This window comes from Chiloscyllium plagiosum, unplaced genomic scaffold (genome assembly GCF_037043375.1).
Source record: "Chiloscyllium plagiosum isolate Xiang-an unplaced genomic scaffold, Cpla_swu_hap1 HiC_scaffold_4, whole genome shotgun sequence".
Classification (NCBI taxonomy): domain Eukaryota; kingdom Metazoa; phylum Chordata; class Chondrichthyes; order Orectolobiformes; family Hemiscylliidae; genus Chiloscyllium; species Chiloscyllium plagiosum.
In genome coordinates, this window is record NW_028270142.1 from 87562841 (window position 1) to 87589201 (window position 26361).

Below are 26361 nucleotides of genomic sequence, written 5' to 3' on the forward strand. Positions count from 1 at the left end.
CTGTAAATAATAATTGCTTGATAAAGGAACAAATGGGTAACTGTGAATGTGAACAATATGTTTATGGACATCTCTCTATTGTTCATTTTCACAGAATTGTAAAATGTAAATGGCAGCCATTCAGCTGATTGTGTCTGCACTGGCTCTTCAAATGAGCATTATGATTTAGTGCTAATCTCCTGTCTTTTCCACATAATCCCATGTATTGTTTCTATTCACATAATCTTCAAATGCCCTCTTGAATGCCTCAATTGAAGCTGTCTTCGGTTCACTTCAAGTGCAGTACATCCCAGTGGTTTTCAAAGCTTTTTTCAAAGCTTTTTTTTTCACAAGACATTTGCTTCTTTTGCAAGCTACTTTAAACAGGTACCATGCGCTTTTCAATCCTTTTACAAATATAAACGGTCTACCTCTGTCTACTCTTCCCAGGCCCCTCACGATTTTGAAAAGATCCATGAAATCAACTCTTAGCCCTCTCTCCAAGAGAAACAGTCCCTATTTGTCATCTCTAGAAGCATTCCTGTAAACCTTTCTGCACTTCCTACAATGTGCTCACATTGTCCTGAAGTGTGGCACACAGCATTGTAAGAATACGTCAGTTGAAGTCCCAGCCTGTTGGAACGTGGGGTATGTTGGGTCCTACACACGGAGGTCCTGGGACATAGAGGGGTGTGTCAGGTCTGACGGTGGAAAAAGGAGAAGGATGGTCTGACGGAGGGGGGAAAGGGATTTGAGGGTCAGGTGCTGGGACCAAGATCTGAGGGACTAAGAGATCTGGGGAAGTGGTAAATTGGGAAATTAGTCAAACAAATACTCTGGAGTTAGACTAGGTTTTTAATAGTTTAATATTTCCTCAGTAACTGTTTACTTGACTGCAGCAGACCCTTCAAACTCTATGCTGTAACTGGATATAGTTCCAGTCTTGGAGGAGTTGTCCAGTAGAACAGTAGAATCCAGTAGAATCTTCATTTTCGTGGGTGATTCTTTCGGAGTCTGTTGCATTGAGAATGCCACAGGGAATTCCCCATACACAACCCTCATCTTCACTGCAGGAATGATTATTTGGCCATCAGAAAATTGAAGCCAATTTTGAGGGTGGAAGCAACCATTTCAGATCTCCATGATTAAAGTTAAAAATCCGTGCAGACAAGGTGAAAGAACTTTAAAATAACGGCACTAGTGTCTAGGTTGGGAAGAACAGTGGGAAAGAGAAGTACTTATTGTTTACAAGTGTTGCTGCCACAGTGCACATACTCCATTTGGCAGAGTAGTTAAGCCAGTAACTAGGCCCTGACAATAGTCCAGCAACAGTACTAAAGACTTGTACTCTAGAACTTGCTACAACTGGAGCCAAGCTGTTCAAATACAGTTGCAATTCTGGCATGTATCCAACAATGTGGAAAATTGCATAGCTATGTCCTGTATACAAAAAGAAGGACAAATCCATCCTGAATACATTACAAGTCTGCTTGTGATCATGAGCAAATTGATGCAATGGTTATTGACTGTCTACTAAGTGGCTCTTGTTCAGCATTAACCTGCTCACTGACCTCCAGTTTTGGTCCTGCCAGAGTCATTTAGCGCATGACCTCAGTACAACCTTGGTCCAATTATGTACAAAAGAGCTAAATTCTAGAGGTGAGGTGACAGTGACTGCCCTTGACACCAAGATCACATTCGATTGAGTGGACTTCAAAGAGTCCTAGCAAAATGAGTTAATGGGAATGAGGAAGGAAACAGTTTGGAGTCAAACCGAGCACAAAGGCAGAATGTTGTGGTTGTTGGAGATCAATTGTCTCAGTACCAGAACGTCTCTTCAGGATATTGTCGAACCCAACCACCTTCAACATCTTCATTGAGTGCCATATATATTGTGGCTACAAGAACAGATCAGATGCTAGGAATTCTATGGCAAGTAACTCACTTCCTGGCTTGCCATTAACTGTCCACCATGTACAAGACACAAGTCAGGGGTGTGATGAAATATTCCTCACTTTCCAGTAACTCTCAAGCAACCTAACAGTTCTGGGGCAAAGGTCGCTCACCTGAGTCCATCCATCAACTTCAACATTCTCTCCCTTCACCACTGACACTCAGTAGCAACAGTGTGTACCATCTGCAAGATGCACTGCAGCAACTCACCAACCCTTGCCTGGTAGCATCTTCCAACTTCTAACACATGGAAGGACAAGGGCAGCAGATATATGGGAACACCACCAACTACAAGTTTCCCTCACACCATTCACCATCCTGGCTTGGAAGTATATCGCCTTTCCTCCAACTGTCCTTGGATCAGCTCCAAGAACTCCCTTCCCAACAGTATTCAAAGGACTGCATTGGTTCAACAAGGTGTTTTATCACCTCCTCCAGGGCAATTACGGATTGTAAGTGATGGTCCAGTCAGTGACATCTACAGTCCCAGAACTAATAAACAGGAAAAAAAACACACTCTCAATTACCCTTAGTTTGATTACTTCATTCAATTCATGTTACAGAACTGTATAGAACTTTAGTTAGGCCACATTTAGAATACTGACTACAGTTCTGGTCACCGCACTACCAGAAGGAAATGGAGGCATTTGAGAAGGTACAGAAATGGTTTACCAGGATGTTGCCTGTTTTGGAGGGTATTAGCCACGAGGAGAGTTTGGACAAACTTGGATTGTTTTCACTTGAATGTCAGAGGCTGAGCGGCAACCTGAAAGAATTTGAGAAAGTTATGAGAGGCATAGATAGAATGGATAGTCAGTCTTTTTCCCAGGGTAGAACTGTCAATTACTAGGGGACAAAGGTGTAAGGTAAATGAGATGTGCGAGGCAGTGTTGTAAGTGGCTGGAATGTGCTGGCAGAGGAGGTGATAGAAGCAGATAGAATAGCAACATTTAAGAGGCATCTTGACAGATACACCAGTAGGCGGAGTATAGAGGGATACAGATCATGCGAAAGGTTTTTAGTTTAGTAAAACTTCATGTGTCAGCACACGGTTGGTGGGCCAAAGGGCCTGTTTGGTTTGAGCAAGATCATTGGCATGGGAGGTGGCAATCAGAGCCCAAATATTCGTCCAATCACATGACTTTCTTTAACTATTGCATTACTTTATTTTCTGGTAATTTTATCCAGCCTCAAAGGATCTGAGAAAGAAGATTTTGTGGAAAAGAGACTTATTAACATCTACAGGTGGGTAGACCACTTTTTCTTTCATGTATTTAATATTAACCTCTCGACTTCCATTCCATTAATTGAAATGCAATCCTTAAAAAATCATTACACTGTTTGTCTTTACAATATGGGTTCAACTAACTCTATGATGACAAATTTCAGTCTGTAGATGGGCATTATTATAATTTGGAGATGCCAGTGTTGGACTGGGGTGTACATAGTTAAAAATCACACAACACCAGGTTATAGTCCAACAAACCTGTTGGACTATAACCTGGTGTTCTATTCTTATTATAGTAACATTCTGACTTTAGAGACTACAAGTTAATGTTCATGACATTAGCACACACATAATAATACAATTCACAACAGTTTAATAAAGCACGAAGCACTGACAATAAAATTCTATTAAATTACTAAGTAGAGGAATGCAATACCAACTTGTTAGATGTTTACATACAACCATTGAGATATTGTTAATTCTAGATCAATGCTTCTCAAACATTATCCAAGTGCGACCAATTTAAATGCTTCAGAATTTACATTATGTGATCCCAGAGTGAAAATTCGGGTTTAGACCATGGAATTGCTGGGAGGGAGAGACAGACATCTTTAGCTGTTGATTGGAGGGAGTAAGGGAACAGGAGTTGAGCAGTGGAGAAATTGAGGAGTTGATAAATGACCTTTGTCATCACCTTTTTGGCAGCAGCAGCAGTCAGGTCTAAAAGAGAATGTGTTAAGTCACACCCATCGATAGAAAAACGTCAAGGATTTAAAGGGGAATTGCAGTCATCAGAAAAATGTTGGATTCCGCTTCAACAATTGCTGCCACACAGCTTGTCCCACATGGGTGAGCCCACAGTGTAGGAAGCCCTTTTTGTTGATGGTTCAATGGCTCTCTGCATTCTGGCAGCTTTGGGGAACAAAAGGCCAATTTTGCAACATTTTAACTCAAAACAATAACTAGTGCCCAAAGTACAAGATCAGGAACAAGAGAAGAATTTGTGTTTCCAGGCTTTTGACCCTTTTCCACCCAGAAATTTTGGATAGTCCTGGAGAGTTGCGGAGCATAACTGAACCAGGAGCTTCAGTGGATGCAAGGTTGTTGCACACATTCCATGAGATGGGGCTGGGCTTTCTGCCTCCTTTTCTGGTGCTACCACAATTGGAGTCCCTAAGCACTGAAATACCAAAAAAAGACTGTGATCTAATGGGGAATCCCTAGGGCCTCCTAATGTGGCTCAAAGGTCTCAGAGTTGATTTCTATTCTCCCAGTGCCCAAGATACTGAGCTCGAGTGTGAACCTTCTGGGTTCCATTCTCCATTAACTGCCAGAAATTCCCAGATCACTCCCTGAGCAATCCTGAACTTGTTAGATTGGCAATTTTCCACTTGTCACATGATGTGATACCAAGATCTTAAAGGTAAAAATGCAGTTCCAGGTAATGCTGATGTTAATACTGGAGAAAAAGAATAACTACAAGATTGACCCTGTGTTAATATTTATAAATGGCCAGACACACATTGATTCTGGACAGGTTATATAGAGTCATAGAGATGTACAGCATGGAAACAGACCCGTCCATGCCGACCAGATATTCCAGCCCAATCTAGTCTCACCTGCCAGAACCTGGCCTATATCCCTCTAACCCCTTCCTATTCATATACCCATCCAAATGCCTTTTAAATGTTGCAATTGTACCAGCCTCCACCACTTCTTCTGGCAGCTCATTCCATACACATACCACTCTCTGTGGCCTACTCCTGAACCTATTGTCTATTGTCTATTGTCTGTGTGAAAAACTTGCCCTTTAGGTCTCTTTTATATCTTTCCCCTTTCACCCTAAACCTATGCCCTCTAGTTCTGGACTCCCCGACCCCAGGGAAAAGACTTTGTCTATTTATCCTATCCATGCCCCTCATAATTTTGTAAACCTCTATAAGGTCACCCCTCAGCCTCCGACGCTCCAGGGAAAACAGCCCCAGCCTGTTCAGCCTCTCCCTATATCTCAAATCCTCCAACCCTGGCAACATCCTTGTAAATCTTTTCTGAACCATTTCAAGTTTCACAACATCTTTCCGATAGGAAGGAGACCAGAATTGTACGCAATTTTCCAACAGTGGCCTAACCAATGTCTTGCACAGATGCAACATGATCTCCCAACTCCTGTACTCAATATTCTGACCAATAAAAGAAAGCATACCAAACGCCTTCTTCACTATCCTATCTACCTGCGACTCCACTTTCAAGGAGCTATGAATCTGCATTCCAAGGTCTCTTTGTTCAGCAACACTCTCTGGGATCTTACCATTAAGTGTATAAGTTATGCTAAGATTTGCTTTCCCAAAATGCAGCACCTCACATTTATCTGAATTAAACTCCATCTGCCACTTCAGCTCATTGGCCCATCTGGTCAAGATCCTGTTGTAATCTGAGGTAACCTTCTTGGAACATTTTCTATTTAAAGTGCCTGTAAGTGACCTGAAGTGTTTGAGAAGGTGTTTTGAGACATTTACTAGAGAGTGTTATGAAATCGTCATAAGTATGCAAGAAGACTAAGAGCTGTGGACTAGAAGATGCCAATACTATGGGGAATGCAGGCATTCTGTGCCTACCACAGGATATGCAGATGAAACAGAAATTGAGGAGAGGGCAAATTCTTCATCATCCTTACTATTTAGCTATGATAGGCCAGCAAAAGCACTCAGGATCTTGGTTGATGTGGCATCAGTGCTCTTTGTGTGCTGTCCTATCAAAGTTTTCCTCTGAGTTCCCTGAAGCAGTATTCAAATGCCATCATGCCCTCTGGCAAGCTGGCGCACAAATCTTCCTTTCATCCTGACCTGATTTCATCCTGGTGACTCACCACATGCTGTTCTCAATCCCATAGCCTTTCTAAACAGGTGGTTGCAAGATTTAAAAAAAAACTTTATTCATGGGATGGGATATCTAGCATTTATTGCCCATCCCCATTTGTCCTTGAGAAGAATGTGGGGAACTGCCTTCCTGAACCGCCACCATATATTTAATGTACGTTGACCCATATACCATTTGGGAGGGAGTTATAGGATTTTGACCCAGTGACAGTGAAGGAACAGTGATGTAGTTACAAGTCAGGATGATGAGTAGCTTGCAGGGGAACTTGCAGGTGGTGGTTTTCCCATGTATCCACTACCCATGTCCTTCTAGATAAAGGCAGTCCTTGCTTTGGAAGATGCTGTCAATGGAGCCTTGTTGAATTTGTGTAACACATCTTGTAGGTGGTACACACAACTGCTATTAAGCATTAGTGATGGAGGGAGTGATTACTTGTGGATGTGGTCCCAGTTAAGTGGATTGCTTTGTCCTGGATGTGTCAAGCCTCTTGACTGTTATTGGAGCTGCACCCATCCAGGCAAGTGGGAAGTATTCCATCATACTCCTCATTTTTACATTTTAGATGGTGAACAGGCTTTTGGGCAGGGGAGGGGTCAGGAGGTGACGGGTTACCTTACCAGAAGTCACACTTTAAGGATATGGGGTAGGCCATTTAAAGGAGGACTGAAATGAGAAGAATTTTTTTCACCCACAGAGTGATGAGACTGTGGGTTTCTCTGCCAGAGAAAACGCAGTTGAAGCCAAACATTGAATGTTTTCGAGAAGTTAAATATAGTTCTTAAGGTAAAAAGGATCAAAGGCTATGGAGAGAACAGGATACTGTGAATGCTGATCAATCATGAGCATATGGAATGTATAGCAGGCTCAAAGTGCCAAAAGACTTACTCCTGCTCCTATATTCTATGTTTTTATAGCTGCAGGATTCCTAGTCTCTGACCTGTTCTTATAGTTGCAGTACTTACGTGACTCATCTACTTCAGGTTCTGGTCAATAGCAATCCCCCAGATGTTTATAGTGGGGATTCAGTGATGGTAATGCCATTGAATGTCAAGGTGCGGTGCTTAATTGTCTCCTGTTGGGATGGTCACTGAATGTTTTTTCTACTTGTAAATCCAAGCCTGGATATTGTCCAGGCCTTGCTGCATTTGGATCAGTGAACATCCTGACTTTATGATGGAGGGAAGGTCATTTATGAAGCAGCTGAAGATGGCTTGGCCTCAGACACTACCATGAGGAGCTGCTGCAGAGATAGAATCCCTACAATGTCAGAATAGGTGCTTTGACCCAACACATCCACACTGACCCTCCAAAGAGTAACCCATCCAGATGCATTCCTCTATCCTAAATTTACAGCTGACAAATGCACCTAACCTACACATCCTTGAACACCATGGGCAATTTAGTATGTCCAATTTACCCAACCTGCACATCTTTGGATTGTGGGAGGAAACTGGAGCACCCGGAGGAAACCCAAGCAAACACTGCGAGAATGTGCAAACTCCACACAGACTGTCGTCCGAGGCTGGTGTTGTGAGGCAGCAGTGCTAACCACTGAACCAACGTGCCACCATATATCCTGGGGCTGAGATGACTGACCTCCAACAAACACTACCTTTCTTCTATGTTCCAGGTATGACTCCAGACAGCGGAGAGTTTGCCCCTAATTTCCATTGATTCTAGTTTTAATAGGACTTCTTGAATACTCGATCAAATGCGACCTTCACCTCATCCCTGGAATTCAGCTCTTTTGTCCATGTATGAACCAAGGCTGTAATGAGGTCAGGAGCTGAGTGACCCTGGCGGAACCCTAACCAAGCCTCAGTGAACAGATTATTGCTGAGCAGTTGCTGCTTGAAAGCACTGTTGCTGGCACCTTCTTCATTTTACTGATGGTCGAGAATACTGATGAGGCAGTAATTGGCCAGATCAGATTTAAACTGTTTTGTTTCTGTACAAGACATATCTGGGCAACTTTGAGTATTGTGTGTTAGATTCCAGTGTTGTAGTTGTACTGGAGCAGCTTGACCAGCGTTGTGGCAAATTCTGGAGCACACATCTTAAGTACTATTGCCAGAATGTTGTCAGAGTCCATAGCCTTTCCAGTATCCAGTGCCTCTTGCAGTTTCTTGATATTACGTGAAGTGACTAGAATTGACTTAAAGCTGGCATTTGTGATACTGGGGTGCTGAGAAAGTCAAGATGATTGTTGGGTCAAATGACTAGGCTCATATGTCTGGACAAATGGTAGTTATTTAATGTGTGAAAGCAAGAATTCAGAAGGACAAGCTGGTGTAAGGGTAATGGGAATGGGGTAAGGGAGGTGAGCAAGGAAGCAGGAATTCCATGACCATGCCTTCAGCAGACCTTCATTGTACCAGAATGCAGGGTGAGGGTGAATTGGGAATTGAGAAGGACTTAGGTACGGAAAATGTTGTTACTCTCAATGTCCTCAATGGTGTCAGATTGTACAGCCCCCTGACACACTGGCAAAATGGGAATCATGGCAGTGTAACTGATAGCATGTGAAGAGAGGGGTATTAGACACCACACTGGAGATCTGAATTTGATACCCTATTATCTGCAGATGTTAGTGTTGCAGTACATAAGGAAGTTAAACAGTCTTAGACCATAAGATCATTAGAATTATAAACAGGAGATGGCTATTTGGCCCTTCGGGCCTTCTCCACCATTCAATAGGATCATGACTGAACTGACATTGCTCACATCCACTTTCCTGTCCTCTCCCTCCAACCCTTGATTCTCTTACTGATCAAGAATTGATCCATCTTAGCCTTAAATATACACAAGGACTCTCACAATTCTGTGTGGCAAAGAGTTCCAAAAGCTCACTGAGAGAAGAAATTCGTCCTCATCTTGGTATTAAATTGGCACCCCTTTATTCTGAAACTCAGCCCTCTGATCCCTAACTCTCCCCATGAGGGAAACATCCTCTCACTATGTACCCTGCCAACCCCTTTAATAATCTTACAGGTTTCAATAAGATTACCTCTCATTCTTCTAAACTCTACTGAGTAGAGTCTCAATCCTGTTTAATCTTTCCTTATAAGACAATCTCTCAACAAAGGGATTACCCGAGTGAACTTTCTCTGAACTGTCTTCAATTAAATAATATCCTTCCTTAAATAAGGGGACCAAAACTGCTCACAGTAATCCACATGTGATCTCGCCAGCACCTTGTACAGTTGCAGTAAGACTTCCCTACTATTAGTAAACTTGCGGATGATACTAAGGTCGGTGGAATTATGGACAGTTCCAAAGGATGTTGCAGGTTACAGAGGGACATAGATAAGCTGCAGAGCTGGACAGAGAAGAGGCAAATAGAGCTTAATGCAGAAAATTGTGAGGTGATTCACTTTGGAAGGAGTAACAAGAATACAGTGTACTGGGCTAATGGTAAGATTCTTGGTAGTGTGGATGAGAAGAGAGATCTCGGTGTCCAGGTACATAGATCCCTGAATGTTGCCACCCAGGTTGGTAGGGTAGTTAAGAAGACATATGGTGTGTTAGCTTTTATTGGTAGAGGGATTGAGTTTCTGAGCCACGAGGTCATGCTGCAGCTGTACAAAACTCTGGTGTGGCTGCACTTGGAGTATTGCATAATGTTCTGGTGGTCACATTACAGGAAGGATGTGGAAACTTTGGAAAGGGTTCAGATCAGATTTACCAGGATGTTGCCTGGTATAGAGGGAAGGTCTTATGAGCAAAGGCTGAGGGACCTGAGGCTGTTTTCATTAGAGAGAAGAAGGTTTAGAGGTGACTTAATAGAGACATACAAGATAATTAGAGGGTTAGATAGGGTGGACAGTGAGAGCCCTTTTCCTCAGATGGTGATGGCTAGCACGAGGGGACTTAGCTTTAAATTGAGGGGTGATAGATATAGGACAGATGTCAGAGTTGGTCCTTTACTCAGAGTAGTAAGGGCATGGAGCGCCCTGCCTGCAACAGTAATAGACTCAACTTTAAGGGCATTTAATGGTCATTGGATAAAAATATAGATGATAATGGAATAGGGTGTGTTAGACAGGTTTCACATTGGTTTCACAGGTCAGCGCAACATCGAGGGCCAAAGGGCGCATACTGCGCTGTAATTTTCTATGTTCTATATTCCATTCCCTTTAATTACGGCCAACATTCCACTATTCATCCTGATTACCTGCTGCATCCTGAGTGCTAACTTTTTGTATTTCATGCACAAATACCTCAAAGTCCCTTGTGTTACGGCTTTCTGCAATTTTGTAATGGTACTCCTACCAATGGGCCTTCAGTTCCAGACTCCAGGTATTAAATCTTTTGGCCATTGTTCCCTTTCCCTTCTCGGGATATTCCTTGAGATCCACCAAAATCTTTTGTGGATCCATGGTGATTTCACTCACAGGAAGTCACAGCCACTTGCACTACCAATGCTTCCACTATGGATCCATTTGTCTGCCCTGCTTTGCCACCTCCAAGAATTTCCACTGCAGGAATTCTTTTTGTCAAGCTTTCCTTTAAGAAATTATTCCCTTTCAAGAAAGAGCAGAAATGTGGCTGAAAAACAATGCTGCTGGGCTCTCCTGCTGGGTGTAGGTACTGCTGACAGTGTTAAGAGATAGAGATCTACATTGTAGGTGCACTAATTATTGGCACAATCAATCATTCAGATGAAATGGGTATACGAAAACAGTATAGTTACTGACCTTGATCAGAATGGGCACAGGAATATTGCAAATTGGGAACATGAGGTCAAGTGAATTTCTATCTCTCAAACCATAAGAGCAAATATACTACTTCAGGCCACAGGAACACACAGTTACACAGTTTCCTATCTCTACCACCATGCTACATCTGAAACTATGCTTACATTCCTGATTCTCAGAAATTTGCCGGGCAAGTCAAAATCAACAGACAAATCTTTCACGACTACATTAGGGAAAGCAGATTACTTGGAGCACTGAGGACTCCATAAAAACTGGTATTAATGATCTTCTCGGTGAAAATAAAAGAATGACAGGCATGCTGCATAACTACTGCACATTATTACTAACAGTTGAGGAAGAGCAGGGACTGTTGCTGGGTGAGGTGATGGAGGTGTGCTGCATTGAGAAAATTCTGCTATGGTCAGTAAGTGACATCATGCAAATCATGTATTCACTGACATTGACAACAAACATGCCAGACATCCTAAAAAAATTAATGCTGAATCAGAAACAGGGAATGTGCCAAGTGTAACAAAAGCCAATTAACTGAAAATATTAAATTAATGGCATTAAGGAGCAACAACTCCCAGATCTAGACTGTTTCCATCTCAACTATAATCTTTTACATTTCTATCAATTTAGGACTAGCTTGGGAGAAAAGCTGTGAAACTGGATAGTTTGGAGTGAGCTTTGTCCAATATGGAAATGCAGAGGGTGGAGAGGAAACAGGTCAGATTGTTGCAGAGGGTGAGGTTGATGTGGAGCCAAGAGAGAGTGGAGCTGCCAATGCAAAATCTCCTTTTTGTGCCCACAGTGGTCTACGATGACCAAATGCAGCTGAGGAACATTTGAAGGCAGGAGGAAGGAGAAAGTCAGAAGTTACACGACACCAGGTTATAGTCCAACAGTTTTAATTGAAATCAGAAGCTTTCAGAGTACAGGGGGAGGTGGGGGGTGGGGGTGGAACACAGGCTCAGAATCTATAGGTGGAGAGGTTAAAGATAGTATAAATGGTGTGAGTGGAGTTTTGACAGGCTGACTAGCAAGTCTTTGCAGGTGATCAAAAGTATCAGATGGTGTGAGTAAAGTGTCAACAGCTGAATAACGAGTGTAAGATTGACCTATGATCTGATTAATTGAGGCAGAGAGATAATAACAAAAAATTAAAAATAAAATTGTGCTGGAAACAAACCAAATGGCTGGATAACATGATAGGTTTAAGAGTCGCATGCCAAGGGTCTAACCAAAGTGACAAGTAATCCAAAACTATACAAACTAATTAACGTAGAGAGATCATAATGAGTCATCAAGGTAATGGTGTCAAAACAGGATGGTAAGGAAGATTTTACAGATATAGAACAGTGTGGTGGGGTTCCATGCAGCAAGACATGAACCCGAGATCACGGTTGAGACTGTCTTCATGGGTACGGAAGTTGGCTATCAGTTTCTGCTTGGTGACTTTATGTTGCTGTGTATCTCGAAGACCACCTTGGAGGATGCTTACCCAAAGATCGGAAGCTGAATATCCTTGACCACTGAAGTGTTCCCTGATTGGGAGGGAACATTCCTGATTGGCGATTGTTGCTCGGTATCCATTCATCCATTGTCTTTGTGTCTGCATGGTCTCGTCAACATACAATGCCTCAGGGTATCCTTGCCTGCAGCATATGAGGTAGACAACATTGGCTGAGTCATATGAATATCTGCCGTGTACATGGTGAGTGGTGTTCCCATGTGTGATGGTAGTATCCATGTCGATGATCTGACATAGGCAAAATTGAAGATTGTAGATGCTGGAAATCAGAGTCTAGATTAGAGTGGTGCTGGAAAAGCATAGCGGGTCAAGCAGCATCTGAGAAATTGGAAAATCAATGTTTCTGGCAAAAGCCTGACTTGCTGTGCTTTTCCAGCACCACCTAAATCTAGACAATGATCCGACATGTCTTGCAGAGGTTGCCATGGCAGGGTTGTGTGGTATTGTGGTCAATGTTATCCTGAAGGCTGGGTAGTTTGTTGCAAGCGATGGTCTTTCAAGGTTTGGCTGCTTCTTGAAGGTTGACTCCACCTGACAAAGGAGCAGCGTTCTGAAAGCTTGTGATTTCAAACAAACCTGTTGGACTATAAACCCGGTGTCCTGTAACTTTTGACCGCAATCTTAAATACATTAAACATATTCAGTATATTCAAAGTGGGCGGGCATCCACAACAATGTCGGGTTAAAAGAAAATCCTATTGTCACAATCTCTGGAGTGAAAGCTATTCTCCTTTATTTAGAATAGATCGCAGAATGTAAAGGAAAAGGTGAATGCGGTAATGGCAGCAGTGGCCAGTCTCTTTCGGAGGATACTGAGCCTTGGACATCATCTGCGAAATGTTTTGAACCAGACCAAACCCTCTCAAATATTTTAAGGAGATAGCTTAGACCCTTTCTTTTACCTTATTTAAAGGAAATTTAAGGTGCTGTGTTCCAGGTGAAACTCAATTGGTCACACTACTCAGCTTTAAGCAAAACACACATTATTTTTATCCTGTATTAAAAATACAAGCAAAAGAAAGAAAAGTGATATAATTTTAACTCTGTTGGAAAACTTAACAGAACAATAGATTATTTAATCACTAAACAGCAACTGTTCCAATATAGTAACATCCCATAAACGCACCCTTGGCAAAGGCAAATACAGTAAAGCAGTGAGAGAGAATCCAAGTTTTTTTTAGCTGTAACACAGAGAGAGGTGTAGCAGCTTCCACAACCAGCTTCGAAACCCTAGCAACTGCTGAAAGCAAAATTAAAACCATGGCACTGTGGGAACTTGACTCAACCCATGCATGTTGCTTCTATTGTTCCAACTTTAATAAAAAAACACCCCAGGCCTCACAAGGTGTTTCTTGGCTTAGAACACACCACTCGTCACTTCTGTCTCAATTTCTGCTTATATAAAAAAAATCAGGACAAAATACACGTCTTAAAGCCATAGTATCATCACAGAAGTTGGTGTAAGTGAAGCAGCAACAAGAGATCTATGGATATCAGAATTCCCATGTGCTTTTTGCACACATGTGCACATGATACCCAGGTTCGATTCCAGCCTCAGGTGACTGTCTGTCTGTGTGGAGTTTGCACATTCTCCCTATGTTTGTGTGGGCTTCCTCTGGGTGCTCTGGTTTCATTGCACAGTCCAAAGACGAACAAGTTGGGTGGATTGGCCATGCTAAATTGCCCATAGTGTCCAGGGATGTGCAGTCTATGTGGGATAACCAAGGGAAATGCAGGGTAATAGGACAGGGGGTGTGGGTGTAAGTGAGATGCTCTTCAGAGGGTTGGTGTGTACTTGATGGGCTGAATGGCCTGCTTCCACACTTTAAGGATTCTGTAATAGAACTCTTCATCCATCTCTCTCACTCATGAGAGTATAGTGTCTCCCACTGAGAGTGCTAACATTTGTGGACAGCTATGTGCAGCAGACTACATGCTATGTATGAAGAGGAGCGCACTCATCTCCAGACTATTGTATCAACCTTGAGCAATGTTGAGTACTTAGTTAGTGTGCTGGCCTAAATTATAAATGGAGCCATTACCAGTTAAGAAGGAAACACCTAGTAAGTATGAGCATACAGGTGGGTCAAAGAATGGATGGTGAGAAGTAATAGGGTTCTATTTAAGGTTAGAATTAGAATCCCTATTGTGTGGAAACAGGCCCTTCAGCCTAATAAGTCCACCCTGACCCTCCGAAGAGTATCCCACCCTGACCCATTCACCTACATTTTAACCCTGACTCATGCACCTAAGCTATACATCCCTGAGCATTTATGGCAATTTAGCTTGGCCAATTCACCTAACCTGCACACCTTTGGATTGTGGGAGGAAACCAGAGCACCCAGAGGAAAGCCACGCAGACACAGGAAGAATGTGCAAACTCCACACAGACAGTCACCCAAGGCTGGAATTGAACCCAGGTCCCTGGTGCTGTGAGGCAACTGTGCCACCCACAGGTTACCCTGACTCTAGCTTGTATTTTGCTTCCCTCAATGATGATAGGTTGCTCCTTCAAAGATGCAGGTGGCATACTTTGGCATTGGCCCCCAAAAGAGTTCTGCATCCTACCCACCGGGCACCTTACCTCCTGTAACCCTAACCACAAGGCAATGTATCCCACTTGTTACCTGGCCTATCCTGTACTTTACCCCTCCCCCATTTGGGACTCTACCCACCCTGCACCCTAATCTCACACTTCCTTTATGTTTACCTTTAGACGGCAGCTGTCCAAGTGTCTGTCTATGATTCAGGACCTTTAATTTCCAATACAGCAGCCGAATGCTGTGGAAAAGGGGTACATTTTGCCTTCCCCCCCCCCGTAGTTCTATGTTGCAAAAGCACTGTCAGAATGGAGTATGACTCTGTTTTATGAAGAAGCCCTGATCACATCTCCTGCCAGAAATACGGAACTCTTTCTTTTCATAAAAGAGCAGGATTGGAGCAATTTGTATGAAATTGCCACTCCTCAGAAAACTCAGCCTCAATGTTTCAAGGGAAGACCCACCAAGTACAAAATTTAATGGTAAAACATATAAAAATGTAGGTGACAAGTCGTTGGATTGGACAGAATATAAAGAACAGCAAAGAATGACTAAAGATTAATAAGTTGGGGAGAATTAGATATGACAGCAAGCTAGTTTGAAATATAAACGTAGATACTAAGCATTTCTCTCAATATTTATGAGCATTGGTCCTACAGAAAGTGGATCTGGGGAAATAACAGTGGAAAATAAGGAGATGGCAGCTGAATTAAACAGGAATTTTGCATTATTGTTTTTATCAAAAAGTGTGGCACTGGAAAAGCACAGCAGATCAGGCAGCACTGAGGAGCAGAAGAATTGACACTTCACAGTGTCACAGCACTTAATGTTTCTCATTCATACTACTGGGACTCAGATCGCTCTTATGTCGGGCAGCTACAAAAATAATTGAGCCAGTTACCTAGTTGTCCAATCTCATCTACTATGCAGCAGATGCCTTGATTTGAGATTCGTGTGATGCTGGAAAAGCACAGCAGGTCACACAGCATCCGAGGAGCAGGAAAATCGATGTTTCGGTCAGTCCCCACTTTTGCCTAGATGCCTTGATTTGTTTGACTAGGCTTGCCTTCATATCTACAACAATAACTTGAAGTAAAATGTTAAATATCAGGCAAGCCATCCTAGATTTTGCACAATATTAGTCCTTAAAATTGAAAACATTAATCTCCTTTTCCCAGATCACTGTTTTGCAACTCTGCATTAGAGCACCCAATCTGTAGTTTCTTGTTTTCTGTCTCATTTCGTTTTTGAATAAAAGATTTACATTCTCTAATTTCCAATCTAATGGAACCTTCCCAAATCCAGGAAAACTTGGAAAAAATTAAAACAACACATCAAAGGCCTCACTCACTATTAAGGCCCAAATATGAATTTTGTCAGAACCTGGGATTTGTCAGCCCGTAGCTCCAACAATTTGCTCAGTTTCACTTCTTGGATGGTTACAAATTTTCCTGATTTCTTTCCTTCTTTTAATTTTCAGGTTTACACCTATTCCTGTGATGTTACTTTGCCTTGTCTATAGTAAGGAGAAAGTGAGGACTGCAGATGCTGGAGATCAGAGTCAAAAAATGTAGTGCTGGAAAAGCGCAGCGGGTCGGGAGAGGAACAGGAGAGTCGATGTTTCGAGCATAAGCCCTTCAGGGATGTGGTGGGGGGTGGGGGTAGAGCAGGGCAGAAGGGGGCCGAGTGATAAAAAAGGATGGTGGGGGATGGGGGTTGCGGTAGCTGGGAAGGCCTTAGGTTGGGGGGGGGGGTGATGGTAATAGGTCAGAGGGGAGGGTGGAACAGTTAGGGGGAAAGGAAGATGGACAGGTAGGACAGTTCAAGAGGGTGGTGCCGAGTTGGAGGGTTGAATCTGAGATGCGGTGGGGGGAGGGGAGATAAGGAAACTGATGAAGTCGGAGTTAATGCTGTGTAGTTGGAGGATCCCAAGGCAGAAGATGAGGTGTTCTTCCTCTAAGCATCAGGTGACTTGTATTTGGCAGTGGAGAAGGCCCAGGACTTGCATGACCTTGGCGGAGTGGGAGGTGGAGTTGAAGTGGTTGGCCACAGGGCGGCGGGGTTGTTTGGTGCGTGTGTCCTGGAGATGTTTTCTAAAACATTCTGTGAGTTGCCATCCTGTGTCCGCAATGTAGAGGAGACCATGTCGAGAGCTGAAGTGTTTGGATGTGCAGGAGAATCTCTGCCAGAAGGAGAAGGATCCTTTGGAGCCTTGGATCGAGGTGAGGGGGGGGAGGTGTGGACTCAGGTTTTACACCTCCTGCTGCAGCAAGGGAAGGTGCTGAGAGTGGAGGGTGGGTTAGCGGTGGGCATGGACCTAACGAGGGAGCTTCGGAGGGAACAATCTCTGCAGAATGTTAATGGGGTGAGGAGGGAAATATATCTCTGGTGTTGGGGTCTGATTGTAGGTGGCGAAATGGCGGAGAATAAATCGCTGTATCCAGAGGTTGGTGGGGTGGAAGGTGAGGACCGGGGGGTTCTATCCTTGTTGTGGTTGGAGAGGTAGGATTCAAGGGCATAGGTGCAGGAAATAGAGGAGGTGTGCTAGAGATGTTAAGCAACAGTGGGTAAGTTTGAGTCACACTTTGCAACAGTTAAAATTAGAAAGAAATAGTTTCTTACTAGTTTCCAGGAAGAAAAAGAAATTAAATTTTAAATTGGATGAGTGAGAATATTGTGAAGATTAACCCTGCAAGAAGTTTCACTTAAATAAAATCTTTATGACATTTTATGATTTGCAAATTAAAACTACAGGGAGCCACATTAATCATTGAAAACTAATCAATTACATTGAAGTGATATTCAGTAAAGCAGCAGTGGGTGATGAAGCTTCATTTCAGAGGAAGTCAGTGTTAGCAGGATAAAAGACTTCCCGTGGCTTTAATTCAATATTGGATGATCAACACCTTTACAAAGTAGAGGAACATGGATTAAAATGATGGTGGGTTAATAATTTGAAGTCATGCATTTGTAAATAATGGATAATTTTGCTATCAAATCTGCTGAAGCAATATTTGCGTATGGACAGTTGTCAAGTTTTTACAGCAGGGAAAGAGGTATTTTGAGTCCATTGTGTCTACAGCAGTCAGGATAGATTAGATTAGATTACTTACAGTGTGGAAACAGGCCCTTCAGCCCAACAAGTCCACACCGACCCGCCGAAGCGCAACCCACCCAGATCCATTCCCCTACATTTAACCCTTCACCGAACACTACGGGCAATTTAACTTGGCCAATTCACCTAACCTGCACATTTTTGGATTGTGGGAGGAAATCGGAGGACCCGGAAAAAACCCACGCAGACACGGGGAGAATGTGCAAACTCCACACAAAGAGTCGCCTGAGGCGGGAATTGAACCCAGGTCTCTAGCACTGTGAGGCAGCAGTGCTAACCACTGCACCAGCGTGCCGCCCACAAACATCTATCCATTCTAATGGATCAAACATCTATCCATTCTAATCCCATGTGACCATACCTGACAGGTTATCTGACCCACGATGTCCAAGTTTATGTTCTACTTTCTAAGGCTAAAATGATGATTGGCAGTACTGCCAAATATATGCAACAGATTCAAATAATATAGCTTTCTGTCAACTATTTCAAGTGAAATACACATTCAAGATTAATCTTGCATTAAAACTGTCACAGGGATCTGTTAAATGAATTCATGAAAGCAAATAGAAAGCATCGTGCAAACCTTTATCAATATGAAAACATGTCTAATTCATTCCTAATGTATTCACCTCCACTATAGTTACTTCCAGACCAGTCAAAAAGTAACGAGAGTTAGCCTTAAATAGTAATTCCTATAAATTTTACTGGTTATGGGAACAATTGACTTCAGATGTAGTCGGTATGTTTGAAAGAGCTGTAGCAATTTATGGAAGTAAGTATTCAGAATTATCTTTGTAAATTAATAATTCAAAGTTACTGCCAGATGCACACTTACATTATTAAACGTTGTTAGGCTAAAAGGAAATCGAGATGGAGTGGAGAAAGTTGAAGATCACAGGAATTGTAATTCTATTTAGGAAGGACATGAATCATTGTTCTGGAGGTGCTTTGCTTCTGATGCTTGAGTGAATGCCCATCAGAGAAGGAGAATGATAAATAGCAGGTCATTTATGACAAAATCTAGATAAATCGTGATAGAATGGCAGGAGTAGGATTGATGCTCCAAACAGTGAGGCAGATAAAGAAAACTTCATCAGCAATTCTGTAGTGTATTGACGTAACTGTTTGGTATGATATTGTGATGTGTATGCTCAGGCAGGTTGTAACAATATTTGCTAGGATGCTATTATTGCCAATGTGTTCATGATACATGACTAAGAAATGAATTACTTCCTGGATACTATAAGAAGAATAATCTAGTCTTCAAAAAACATTGTTCAAGATCATATCTATAAGAGCAATTATTATCCCTCACCAGGGTAATGCATTGAAAATCAAACCCTCCCTAGTAACTATCAGTGATGGATTTTGATGCTGGTCTTGTCTATATCCAAGCCACATTTTCTGGACCTGTTTCTGATAATGTTTGGAAACACCACCAGTTCAATGATCTATTTGGGATGAAGATAATACAAATCAGATTTTTATTAAAATTACGTAACATCAAGTCTGCCTCATTCTGAGTACCTCAGAGATAAGATGATCCTGTGTACCCTTCATATGAGTAGTTGGGAGAAGTCACACCCAGAGTGAGATACAGCCTGTAATGCTGGAAATTCTGTTCCAAGTGCTGTTGGATGGTGAGTAACCTAACTTGGCAAAAGGATGGGATCCAGATAGAATGTCCAAAGGGGTAAGAAAAAAACCCGAGAAGAATCAACATTACAGGCCAGTTAATGTACAAGGGAGTTAGACATGGTTGAAAGGCATTGATTATAGTGCTACGAGTTTGACAAACAAGGCAGATGAGATGAGGATACAAATTAAAACATGGGAGTATGTTGACATTGCTATCACTGAGATATGGTTGAGAGAGAGGCAGGACAGCAAAGGAGGCAGAAGAGGAGGAGATGTCCCAATTATGTTCAGGGAACGTATTACAGCTCCAAAAACTCCTTCAATAAACCTATATGAACTAAATGCCTCACCTTCATGGTTGGTAGCTGCCAGGGAGAATCTCGCCTTCTGGGTATGTTAAAGGTGCATACACACCTACATTCTACTGCTCTAGCCATCGGTCGCAGAACTATAAACATAGCAGCAGATTGGCAGAGAACCTGTTGTAGATACTCTACAACCACTGATGAAGGAGCAGCGCTCCGAAAGCTAGTGCTTCCAAATAAACCTGTTGGACGATAACCTGGTGTTGTGTGATTTTTAACCCTGTAAAAGTAATATGAAGAGCTGATGATAGTGACATGGAGCAAGTTTAAATGCTGTGTCAACTGGGATGAGTTTGCTTCAGGTAAAGTGTTATAAGGGAATCTGAGTCAGGTATATAAAATAAATCCTATTATTCTAGTTATGTTTGAGTCTGATTAATTTCTCTGGGAAGCATCTGTTGCTAAAGTAACACTCATAATTAATATATTCCATTTCATTTTTCTAAGGTCTTGCATGAAGTATTTTACACCTAATTTTACATTCATATCATTGGTACCTGCATCAGCACTGGAAGTGTGAAATATTTTATAAATATCTGTGGAGAAATATATTACTGTTGAAAGGATTTGAACATTTTGATTCTTGGCTCAGAGAGAGAGAAGCTGCTCACTCATGACCTCCACCAGCAGGTCTTTATTTATAAAGCATGTTTAACATTTAAAACAAAACCTCTCAGGGTGTTTTGTAAGGGCATTAATGAGGCAAAGTTTAGCACTCAGTCATACAAGGAGACATCAAGATTACCAAAAGCTTGAACAAAGAGATTGATTTGAAGAAAAGCTAATGCAGGAGAATTAGTCATCCCCAGTGAATGGTTCATCATTTGTGTGATTCAGTACAAACAAATCTGCCTCCTGTACTATTACATGCATTGGTAATAATCAGGAGCCTGCGTTATGGTTATACAGCATGTTGTTTATTAGTAGCCTATGGTTGAACCTTGACTTTCCTGATCTAACATTTTCTAACAGGGTGATTAATGAATACGAAAAGCACAGAATGACAGGAAAATCAATTTATCCTCTGAATTCAAAGGAAAGTTTGAAATTCATTTTCTGCTGTATTTGGGTTTTATTTGAAGCTGTTTTTCTGTTTTCAGAATTACCCGCTGAATCATTTGATCCTGCTGGCATTGATCTGACTGAGTTAGTCAATCAAATGATAAACAGAACACTTGAAGGTAAAGATTTTGGTCAATTTATGTTCTTGGGAAAAGGCAGATAATTCATGATATTTGTTTTTGAAACAATCAAATACCAATAGGCAAGACATTTATTAGTAAGTCATGTTAAAATGAGAATTAGTTCATCTTTCTAATTAAATGCTACAATTAAGTTAATACTTGGATTTGTTCTGTTGTCAAGATCAGTATTCGTTAATTTAAAAAAAGCATCAAGTCATATCAAGTAGAAATTGGTTCATTAGATGCTCTGGTGTCTCTAAATAAGAAAAACCATGTGGGCTTTGAAACATGAAGCTTCCAACAGGATGCAGAGCAGAATCAGGAGGTAAAATAGACCCAATATTAATATAAATTAACATGTAACATTACACAAAATTTAAGATAAACAAAATAACATTTCTAAAACTTTGAAGTGAGGCAGGGATTGAACTTAACATCAGAAAAAATTACTTAAAAAATTAAAGTTACAGTTACGCTGGCTCGGGAATCTAATGTCACATGATGTTTCTGTTTATACAATAAGTCTCCATAAACATTGGTTGCTTATTATAAACCTGGGCATCAGAATTTATAATAAGAAATAATTGACAAGGTTTGACAAAAATATAACAGGCAGATGGGAATTATACATTTCTTTTAATATATCCTAGGTAACCATTTACATTCAGGGTTAAATATTGATCATATCTTCATATACATGCTTAGCACAAATACCTGTTTTAATTCTACTTTCAAATTATTCATAGGAGATCAACAATTCTTCTCTTTGCTGAGTGTCACTACCCATAGTTCCTTTGCACTTCATAAGGTGTCAATTCTCATTTATAACAGTAAGTACTCACTCACAATGTTTCATTGTACTTTGTCAGAATTTCCTACACTGTTGTGAAAACTGTAGTGACATTGACTGACATCATTATTCATTTACCTGTAGTTTCCAGCTTCTGGAAGATTGATCCCTCCATTTTCCCAATGAGATACTGCTACTGCTTAAACAACAGAACAAATGACTTAACAGGTGAGTGCTTTGTGCCCACAGAAATATTCCTTTTGCACAAAGAACATCAGAACATAATAGGTCTTAAATTACAAATCTTAACATGAACAAGATTAGGTATAAATCTACAGCTTTTGCTCCAGTAGAATTATGGAAGATTTATGGCACTTAATTGTCTGTGAGTCAGGAGGAGATTTAAATGATGTAGATCCCAGATAACATTTTAAAACTTCCAGCTCACTCATTAGTCATTTGCAAGCTGTACTTATGGCCCATACATTCTGAGCAAAGTATTCATGTACAGTCCAGACATATTGACAATACTGTCTCAACAATCAGAGAAAATAAGACAAGTATTTTCTATAATAAGTGCTTGTATGGTGGTCTGGAATTTTGGGGTCTACATCATACAAGTAGTCCAGCATCTACATGCAATGGGGTCGGGTGACCATGATATTGAGCAAGAATGGGGCATTCCTAGCCCTTCCTCCTGATATTACATTTCATCATTTTCTGTAGTGCTTAGAATACAAACTTCTCAATTATTCAAACTCCATCATTTAAAATCAAACAGAATCTTATAACTTCTGCTGAGGGCTTTCACCCCATCATGATTGTGTCAGTACTTTGAAAAAATTAGTCCTCCTCCCTGGTGCTTCCCCTAAATCCCTGCTAAAAGTTTATTTTCAAATATGCATTCAATTCCCTAAATGGTGAATAATGTTCTTCTGTTCATCCATAATTCTATAAGTTGACTAATAGATTGAGGATGGTCTTATGGTACAGCGGAGACTGTCAAATACCTGGAAGCCCTGGGTTGAAATCCCACTTCTGACTTTGTGGCCAAGAAAAGTGTGTTCATAACATGGCCAGACAGGTTGAGTGGCAATCTGTGAGCCTTCAAACATACCTGGAAAGAGCAGAAGTGATTCCTGGTCAGCCATGAGATGGAAAGAAAGCTTCAATCTCTACCATCACTATTATGCTTGTGGAAGTTTTTGAATGGCCATGCTGTATTAAATTGGTGCCAAGAGTTGAATTTCCAATCTGTTTTGTGTGTCTTTGGGTTGCGCCTCTTTATACTACAATGCTGGAGAGAGTGGTGTCATAATTCAGACCAGTCTTTGAACAGAGAACTGAAGAAGACGGAGTATTGTGCAATTTTACAAATCTAGTACTCTTACAATTCCATTAAACTCAGTCCTGGCTGTGATGTTTCAACTCTTTATTGGTCACTGGATAGTCAGTAAGGAAAAGCAAATTGGTTAATTTAAAATGGTGTTGTTCTAGCATGCAATAGCAACAATTGATGACTGTATAGAAATATTGTATGTGTTGCTGTTTTTACAGATTTCACTGCCGTTGTAGTCGACTTTGTGGGAAATACTACCAGCTTCTTCAAGGAGATTTTTAAATCTAGCTCCATTCTCTATGGTATGCTATATTTATTAATTATTATCATTTTAAACATATTTAACCAAAACTTAAGTTGTTACTTCCTGGTTACTTTTGATTCTAAGGAGATATCAGGAGGAATACTAGCTTGGGCATTTGGGGAGACTGTTCATATTCTTGACATGGGGGTGATCCTAACCACAGAGGATGGACTTGGTGATCACTGCATGTTTAGAAATTAATTTTATTTTTGCCATTGCAACATGTTTGTTAAGAATGATAAGAGCAGAAGTGAAACCTTCAGGGGTAATTCTCATTGTTGGCCTGGGTAGGAGATTGGTGGGAATGTGTAGCTGCCAGATTTTCCTTTCAGAGTCTTCAAAGCAAAAGAAAACTGTGCGGAATGGCAATTTATTACTACCATTTTCCCACCCACACTGTAAGCTGATATCAACAATGTAAGCTAACATGTGGTTAACAGATAAGAGAAAGCTTGCAACACTTGGATAAGTAATATCAATTTTTGGAGCACTAACAATAATACTTAAAGGAGAAGGTGCAGTTTCACCCACTGGCTGGAATGCTGGTGAGAGCTCCATGTCATCCAACTGGACAGAAACAGGTCTTCCACAGGATCAAGGTCCTCAAGGACAGAGGTCCTGCCCACGGAGAGCCACTGCAAATCAGAGGCCATTTGCTCTGTTGAATGACAAAGCCATCAGGGATGTGGTGGCTGCTGCCAGTACCACACCCACTTAAGGCCTATTGTTGCAACTGGCACCCTGGCTATAGGGATGATGGAAAGGGGGTTGTGTGGGTAGGGGTTACAGGGTGAAGATGGCAGCAGGAATAGACATGTGGTTTGAGAACACAACCCCCAACTTTTACTAATGCCAGGTTACTAACTCAAGTTTGAAAGAGGAACCCATCTCTCTCCAGATGCTCCCAAACAACTTCACATATCTTGCTTTTTGTGTTCCCCATATTAACTGCTTACTTAGTGGCCTCAATTGATGGCATGTTGGGAAAGCCATTCATGAGCCCTCCTGCCACAAGCATAATTAGGGCAGAGGGGAGAAGGTATTCAGGTTCCCAGACACCATCCTCCCACCTGATAAAACAAGTCTCCAAACTGACCATGAAGGAGGGCATTAAATTTTGTGTGATCTAAGAATAGCAACTGTGCCACTTGCACATGACTGTGAGTCACATCACACACCATTTTGGTGAGAGCATGCAGTTAGCTCCTGCCAGACATAAACAGAAAAGGAACATCATAACATCAATAAGTGTGTAGCACCAACTTGTCATCAGCAATGCGGCCTTTGAGTTTAACTCTCCAACTAACACACTCCTTAAATAAACATGGCTACAAATGCATTCAGCAGGAAGTACAAACTCCATGTAAAGTTATTAATGATTGTTTTCAAGATGGATGTTGATGATTACTGTTAGTTATTGTCATATTTTACAAGGACTTGGTATAAACCCAAATTTGTTAAAGTCATTCAAGGTGTCTGCAAAAACCAATTTATCCCAGACATACTTTCAGGAGAATATGTTCCCTTTGGAATACAACATGACAAGAGAGAATGACCAGAGGCTACACAAAACTGGTCAAGATGCTGAAAGGTGGAGGTGGGTAGAAAGTTCTCAGCAGGACGTCATATCAAGAAATGTTCAAAGAGTGATTCTCCATCTGAACTTCTGAAACCTCTATTTCTGATAGGATGTCCTGGCTGAAATCTGCCATCTGTTATAGCCACAATTATTGCCTCAGGGCAGAAAAAGGGCATTATTTCCAATGGCTGTGAAAATGAATGGCTGTGCATCAGGTTCCTTCCAGACTAGAGCTACACGTGTTAGAGGGGTGTCACTGTTACTATTCAGAGAGAGATGGTTATCTTTCAGTCTTTCATTCCACAAAGGTAGCAGCATTGTCAGCAGAGTTTCAGGAGAACTGCGGATTTCTCCAGCTTGTAAATTTCCATTACTTTCTGGGCACTGCATGTTAATTCTGGGATGCACCACAATCAGAAAGGATTCCACTCACTGCCAAGGCAGATGGTGGAATTAGAAGTAAATTTAAAAATATCTGGAATTAAGTGTCAACCATTAACAATAACTGATTATTGTAAAAGCTTAGCTGGTTCACTAGTTATCCCTTACGGAAGGAAAACAGTCATCTCTGCGTGGTTTGATTTATACATGACTACAGACTCAGCACAATGTGGCTGATTCTTAACTGTTCTCTGTAAAGGCCTGGCAAACCCCTCTGTTCAAGTCCATGAGGGATGGACAACAAATGTTTGCCCAGCTAACAACGCACACATCCCACAAATTAATAAAAACAAGAAACCACAGGAGGAGGTCATAGAGTCATAGAGATATACAGCACGGAAACAGACCCTTCGGTCCAACCCGTCCATGCTGAACAGATATCCTAACCCAATCTAGTCCCACCTGTCAGAACCCGGCCCATATCCCTCCAAACCCTTCCTATTCATCTATCCATCCAAATTCCTTTTAAATGCTGCAATTGTACCATCCTCCACCACTTCTTTTGGCAACTCATTCCATACCCGTACCACCCTCTGTGTGAAAAAGTTGCCCCTTAGGTCTCTTTTATATCTTTCCTCTCTCACCCTAAACCTATGCCGTCTAGTTCTGGACTCCCAACCCCAGGGAAAAGACTTTGTCTATTTATCCTATCCATGCCCCTCATAATTTTGTAAACCTCTATAAGATCACCTCTCAGCCTATGAGGCTCCAGGGAAAACAGCCCCAGCCTGTTCAGCCTCTCCTTATAGCTCAAATTCTCCAAACCTGGCAACATCCTTGTAAATCTTTTCTGAACCC

General features: G+C 41.5%; 1 protein-coding gene and 1 long non-coding RNA gene across 2 annotated transcripts in view; one reads left to right on the forward strand and one right to left on the reverse strand.

The window, feature by feature from the left end:
- LOC148150180 (uncharacterized) overlaps window positions 1–26361 on the reverse strand; it is a 68764-nt gene that overhangs the window by 28022 nt on the left and 14381 nt on the right. The window contains exons 2-3 of the long non-coding RNA XR_015756999.1: window positions 22911–23017; window positions 22039–22096 (exon numbers count right to left, since the gene is read on the reverse strand). This is a non-coding gene — a long non-coding RNA (uncharacterized LOC148150180). The remainder of the gene's footprint in view (window positions 1–22038; window positions 22097–22910; window positions 23018–26361) is intronic.
- The window catches only part of hhla1 (HHLA1 neighbor of OC90), a 54179-nt gene continuing 30880 nt past the window's right edge, over window positions 3063–26361 (forward strand). Inside the window, exons 1-5 of the mRNA XM_087986456.1 lie at window positions 3063–3177; window positions 21027–21107; window positions 21857–21940; window positions 22045–22128; window positions 23458–23541. Coding sequence (XP_087842582.1) covers window positions 21086–21107; window positions 21857–21940; window positions 22045–22128; window positions 23458–23541 — 274 coding nt within the window. The 5' untranslated portion in view covers window positions 3063–3177; window positions 21027–21085. The remainder of the gene's footprint in view (window positions 3178–21026; window positions 21108–21856; window positions 21941–22044; window positions 22129–23457; window positions 23542–26361) is intronic.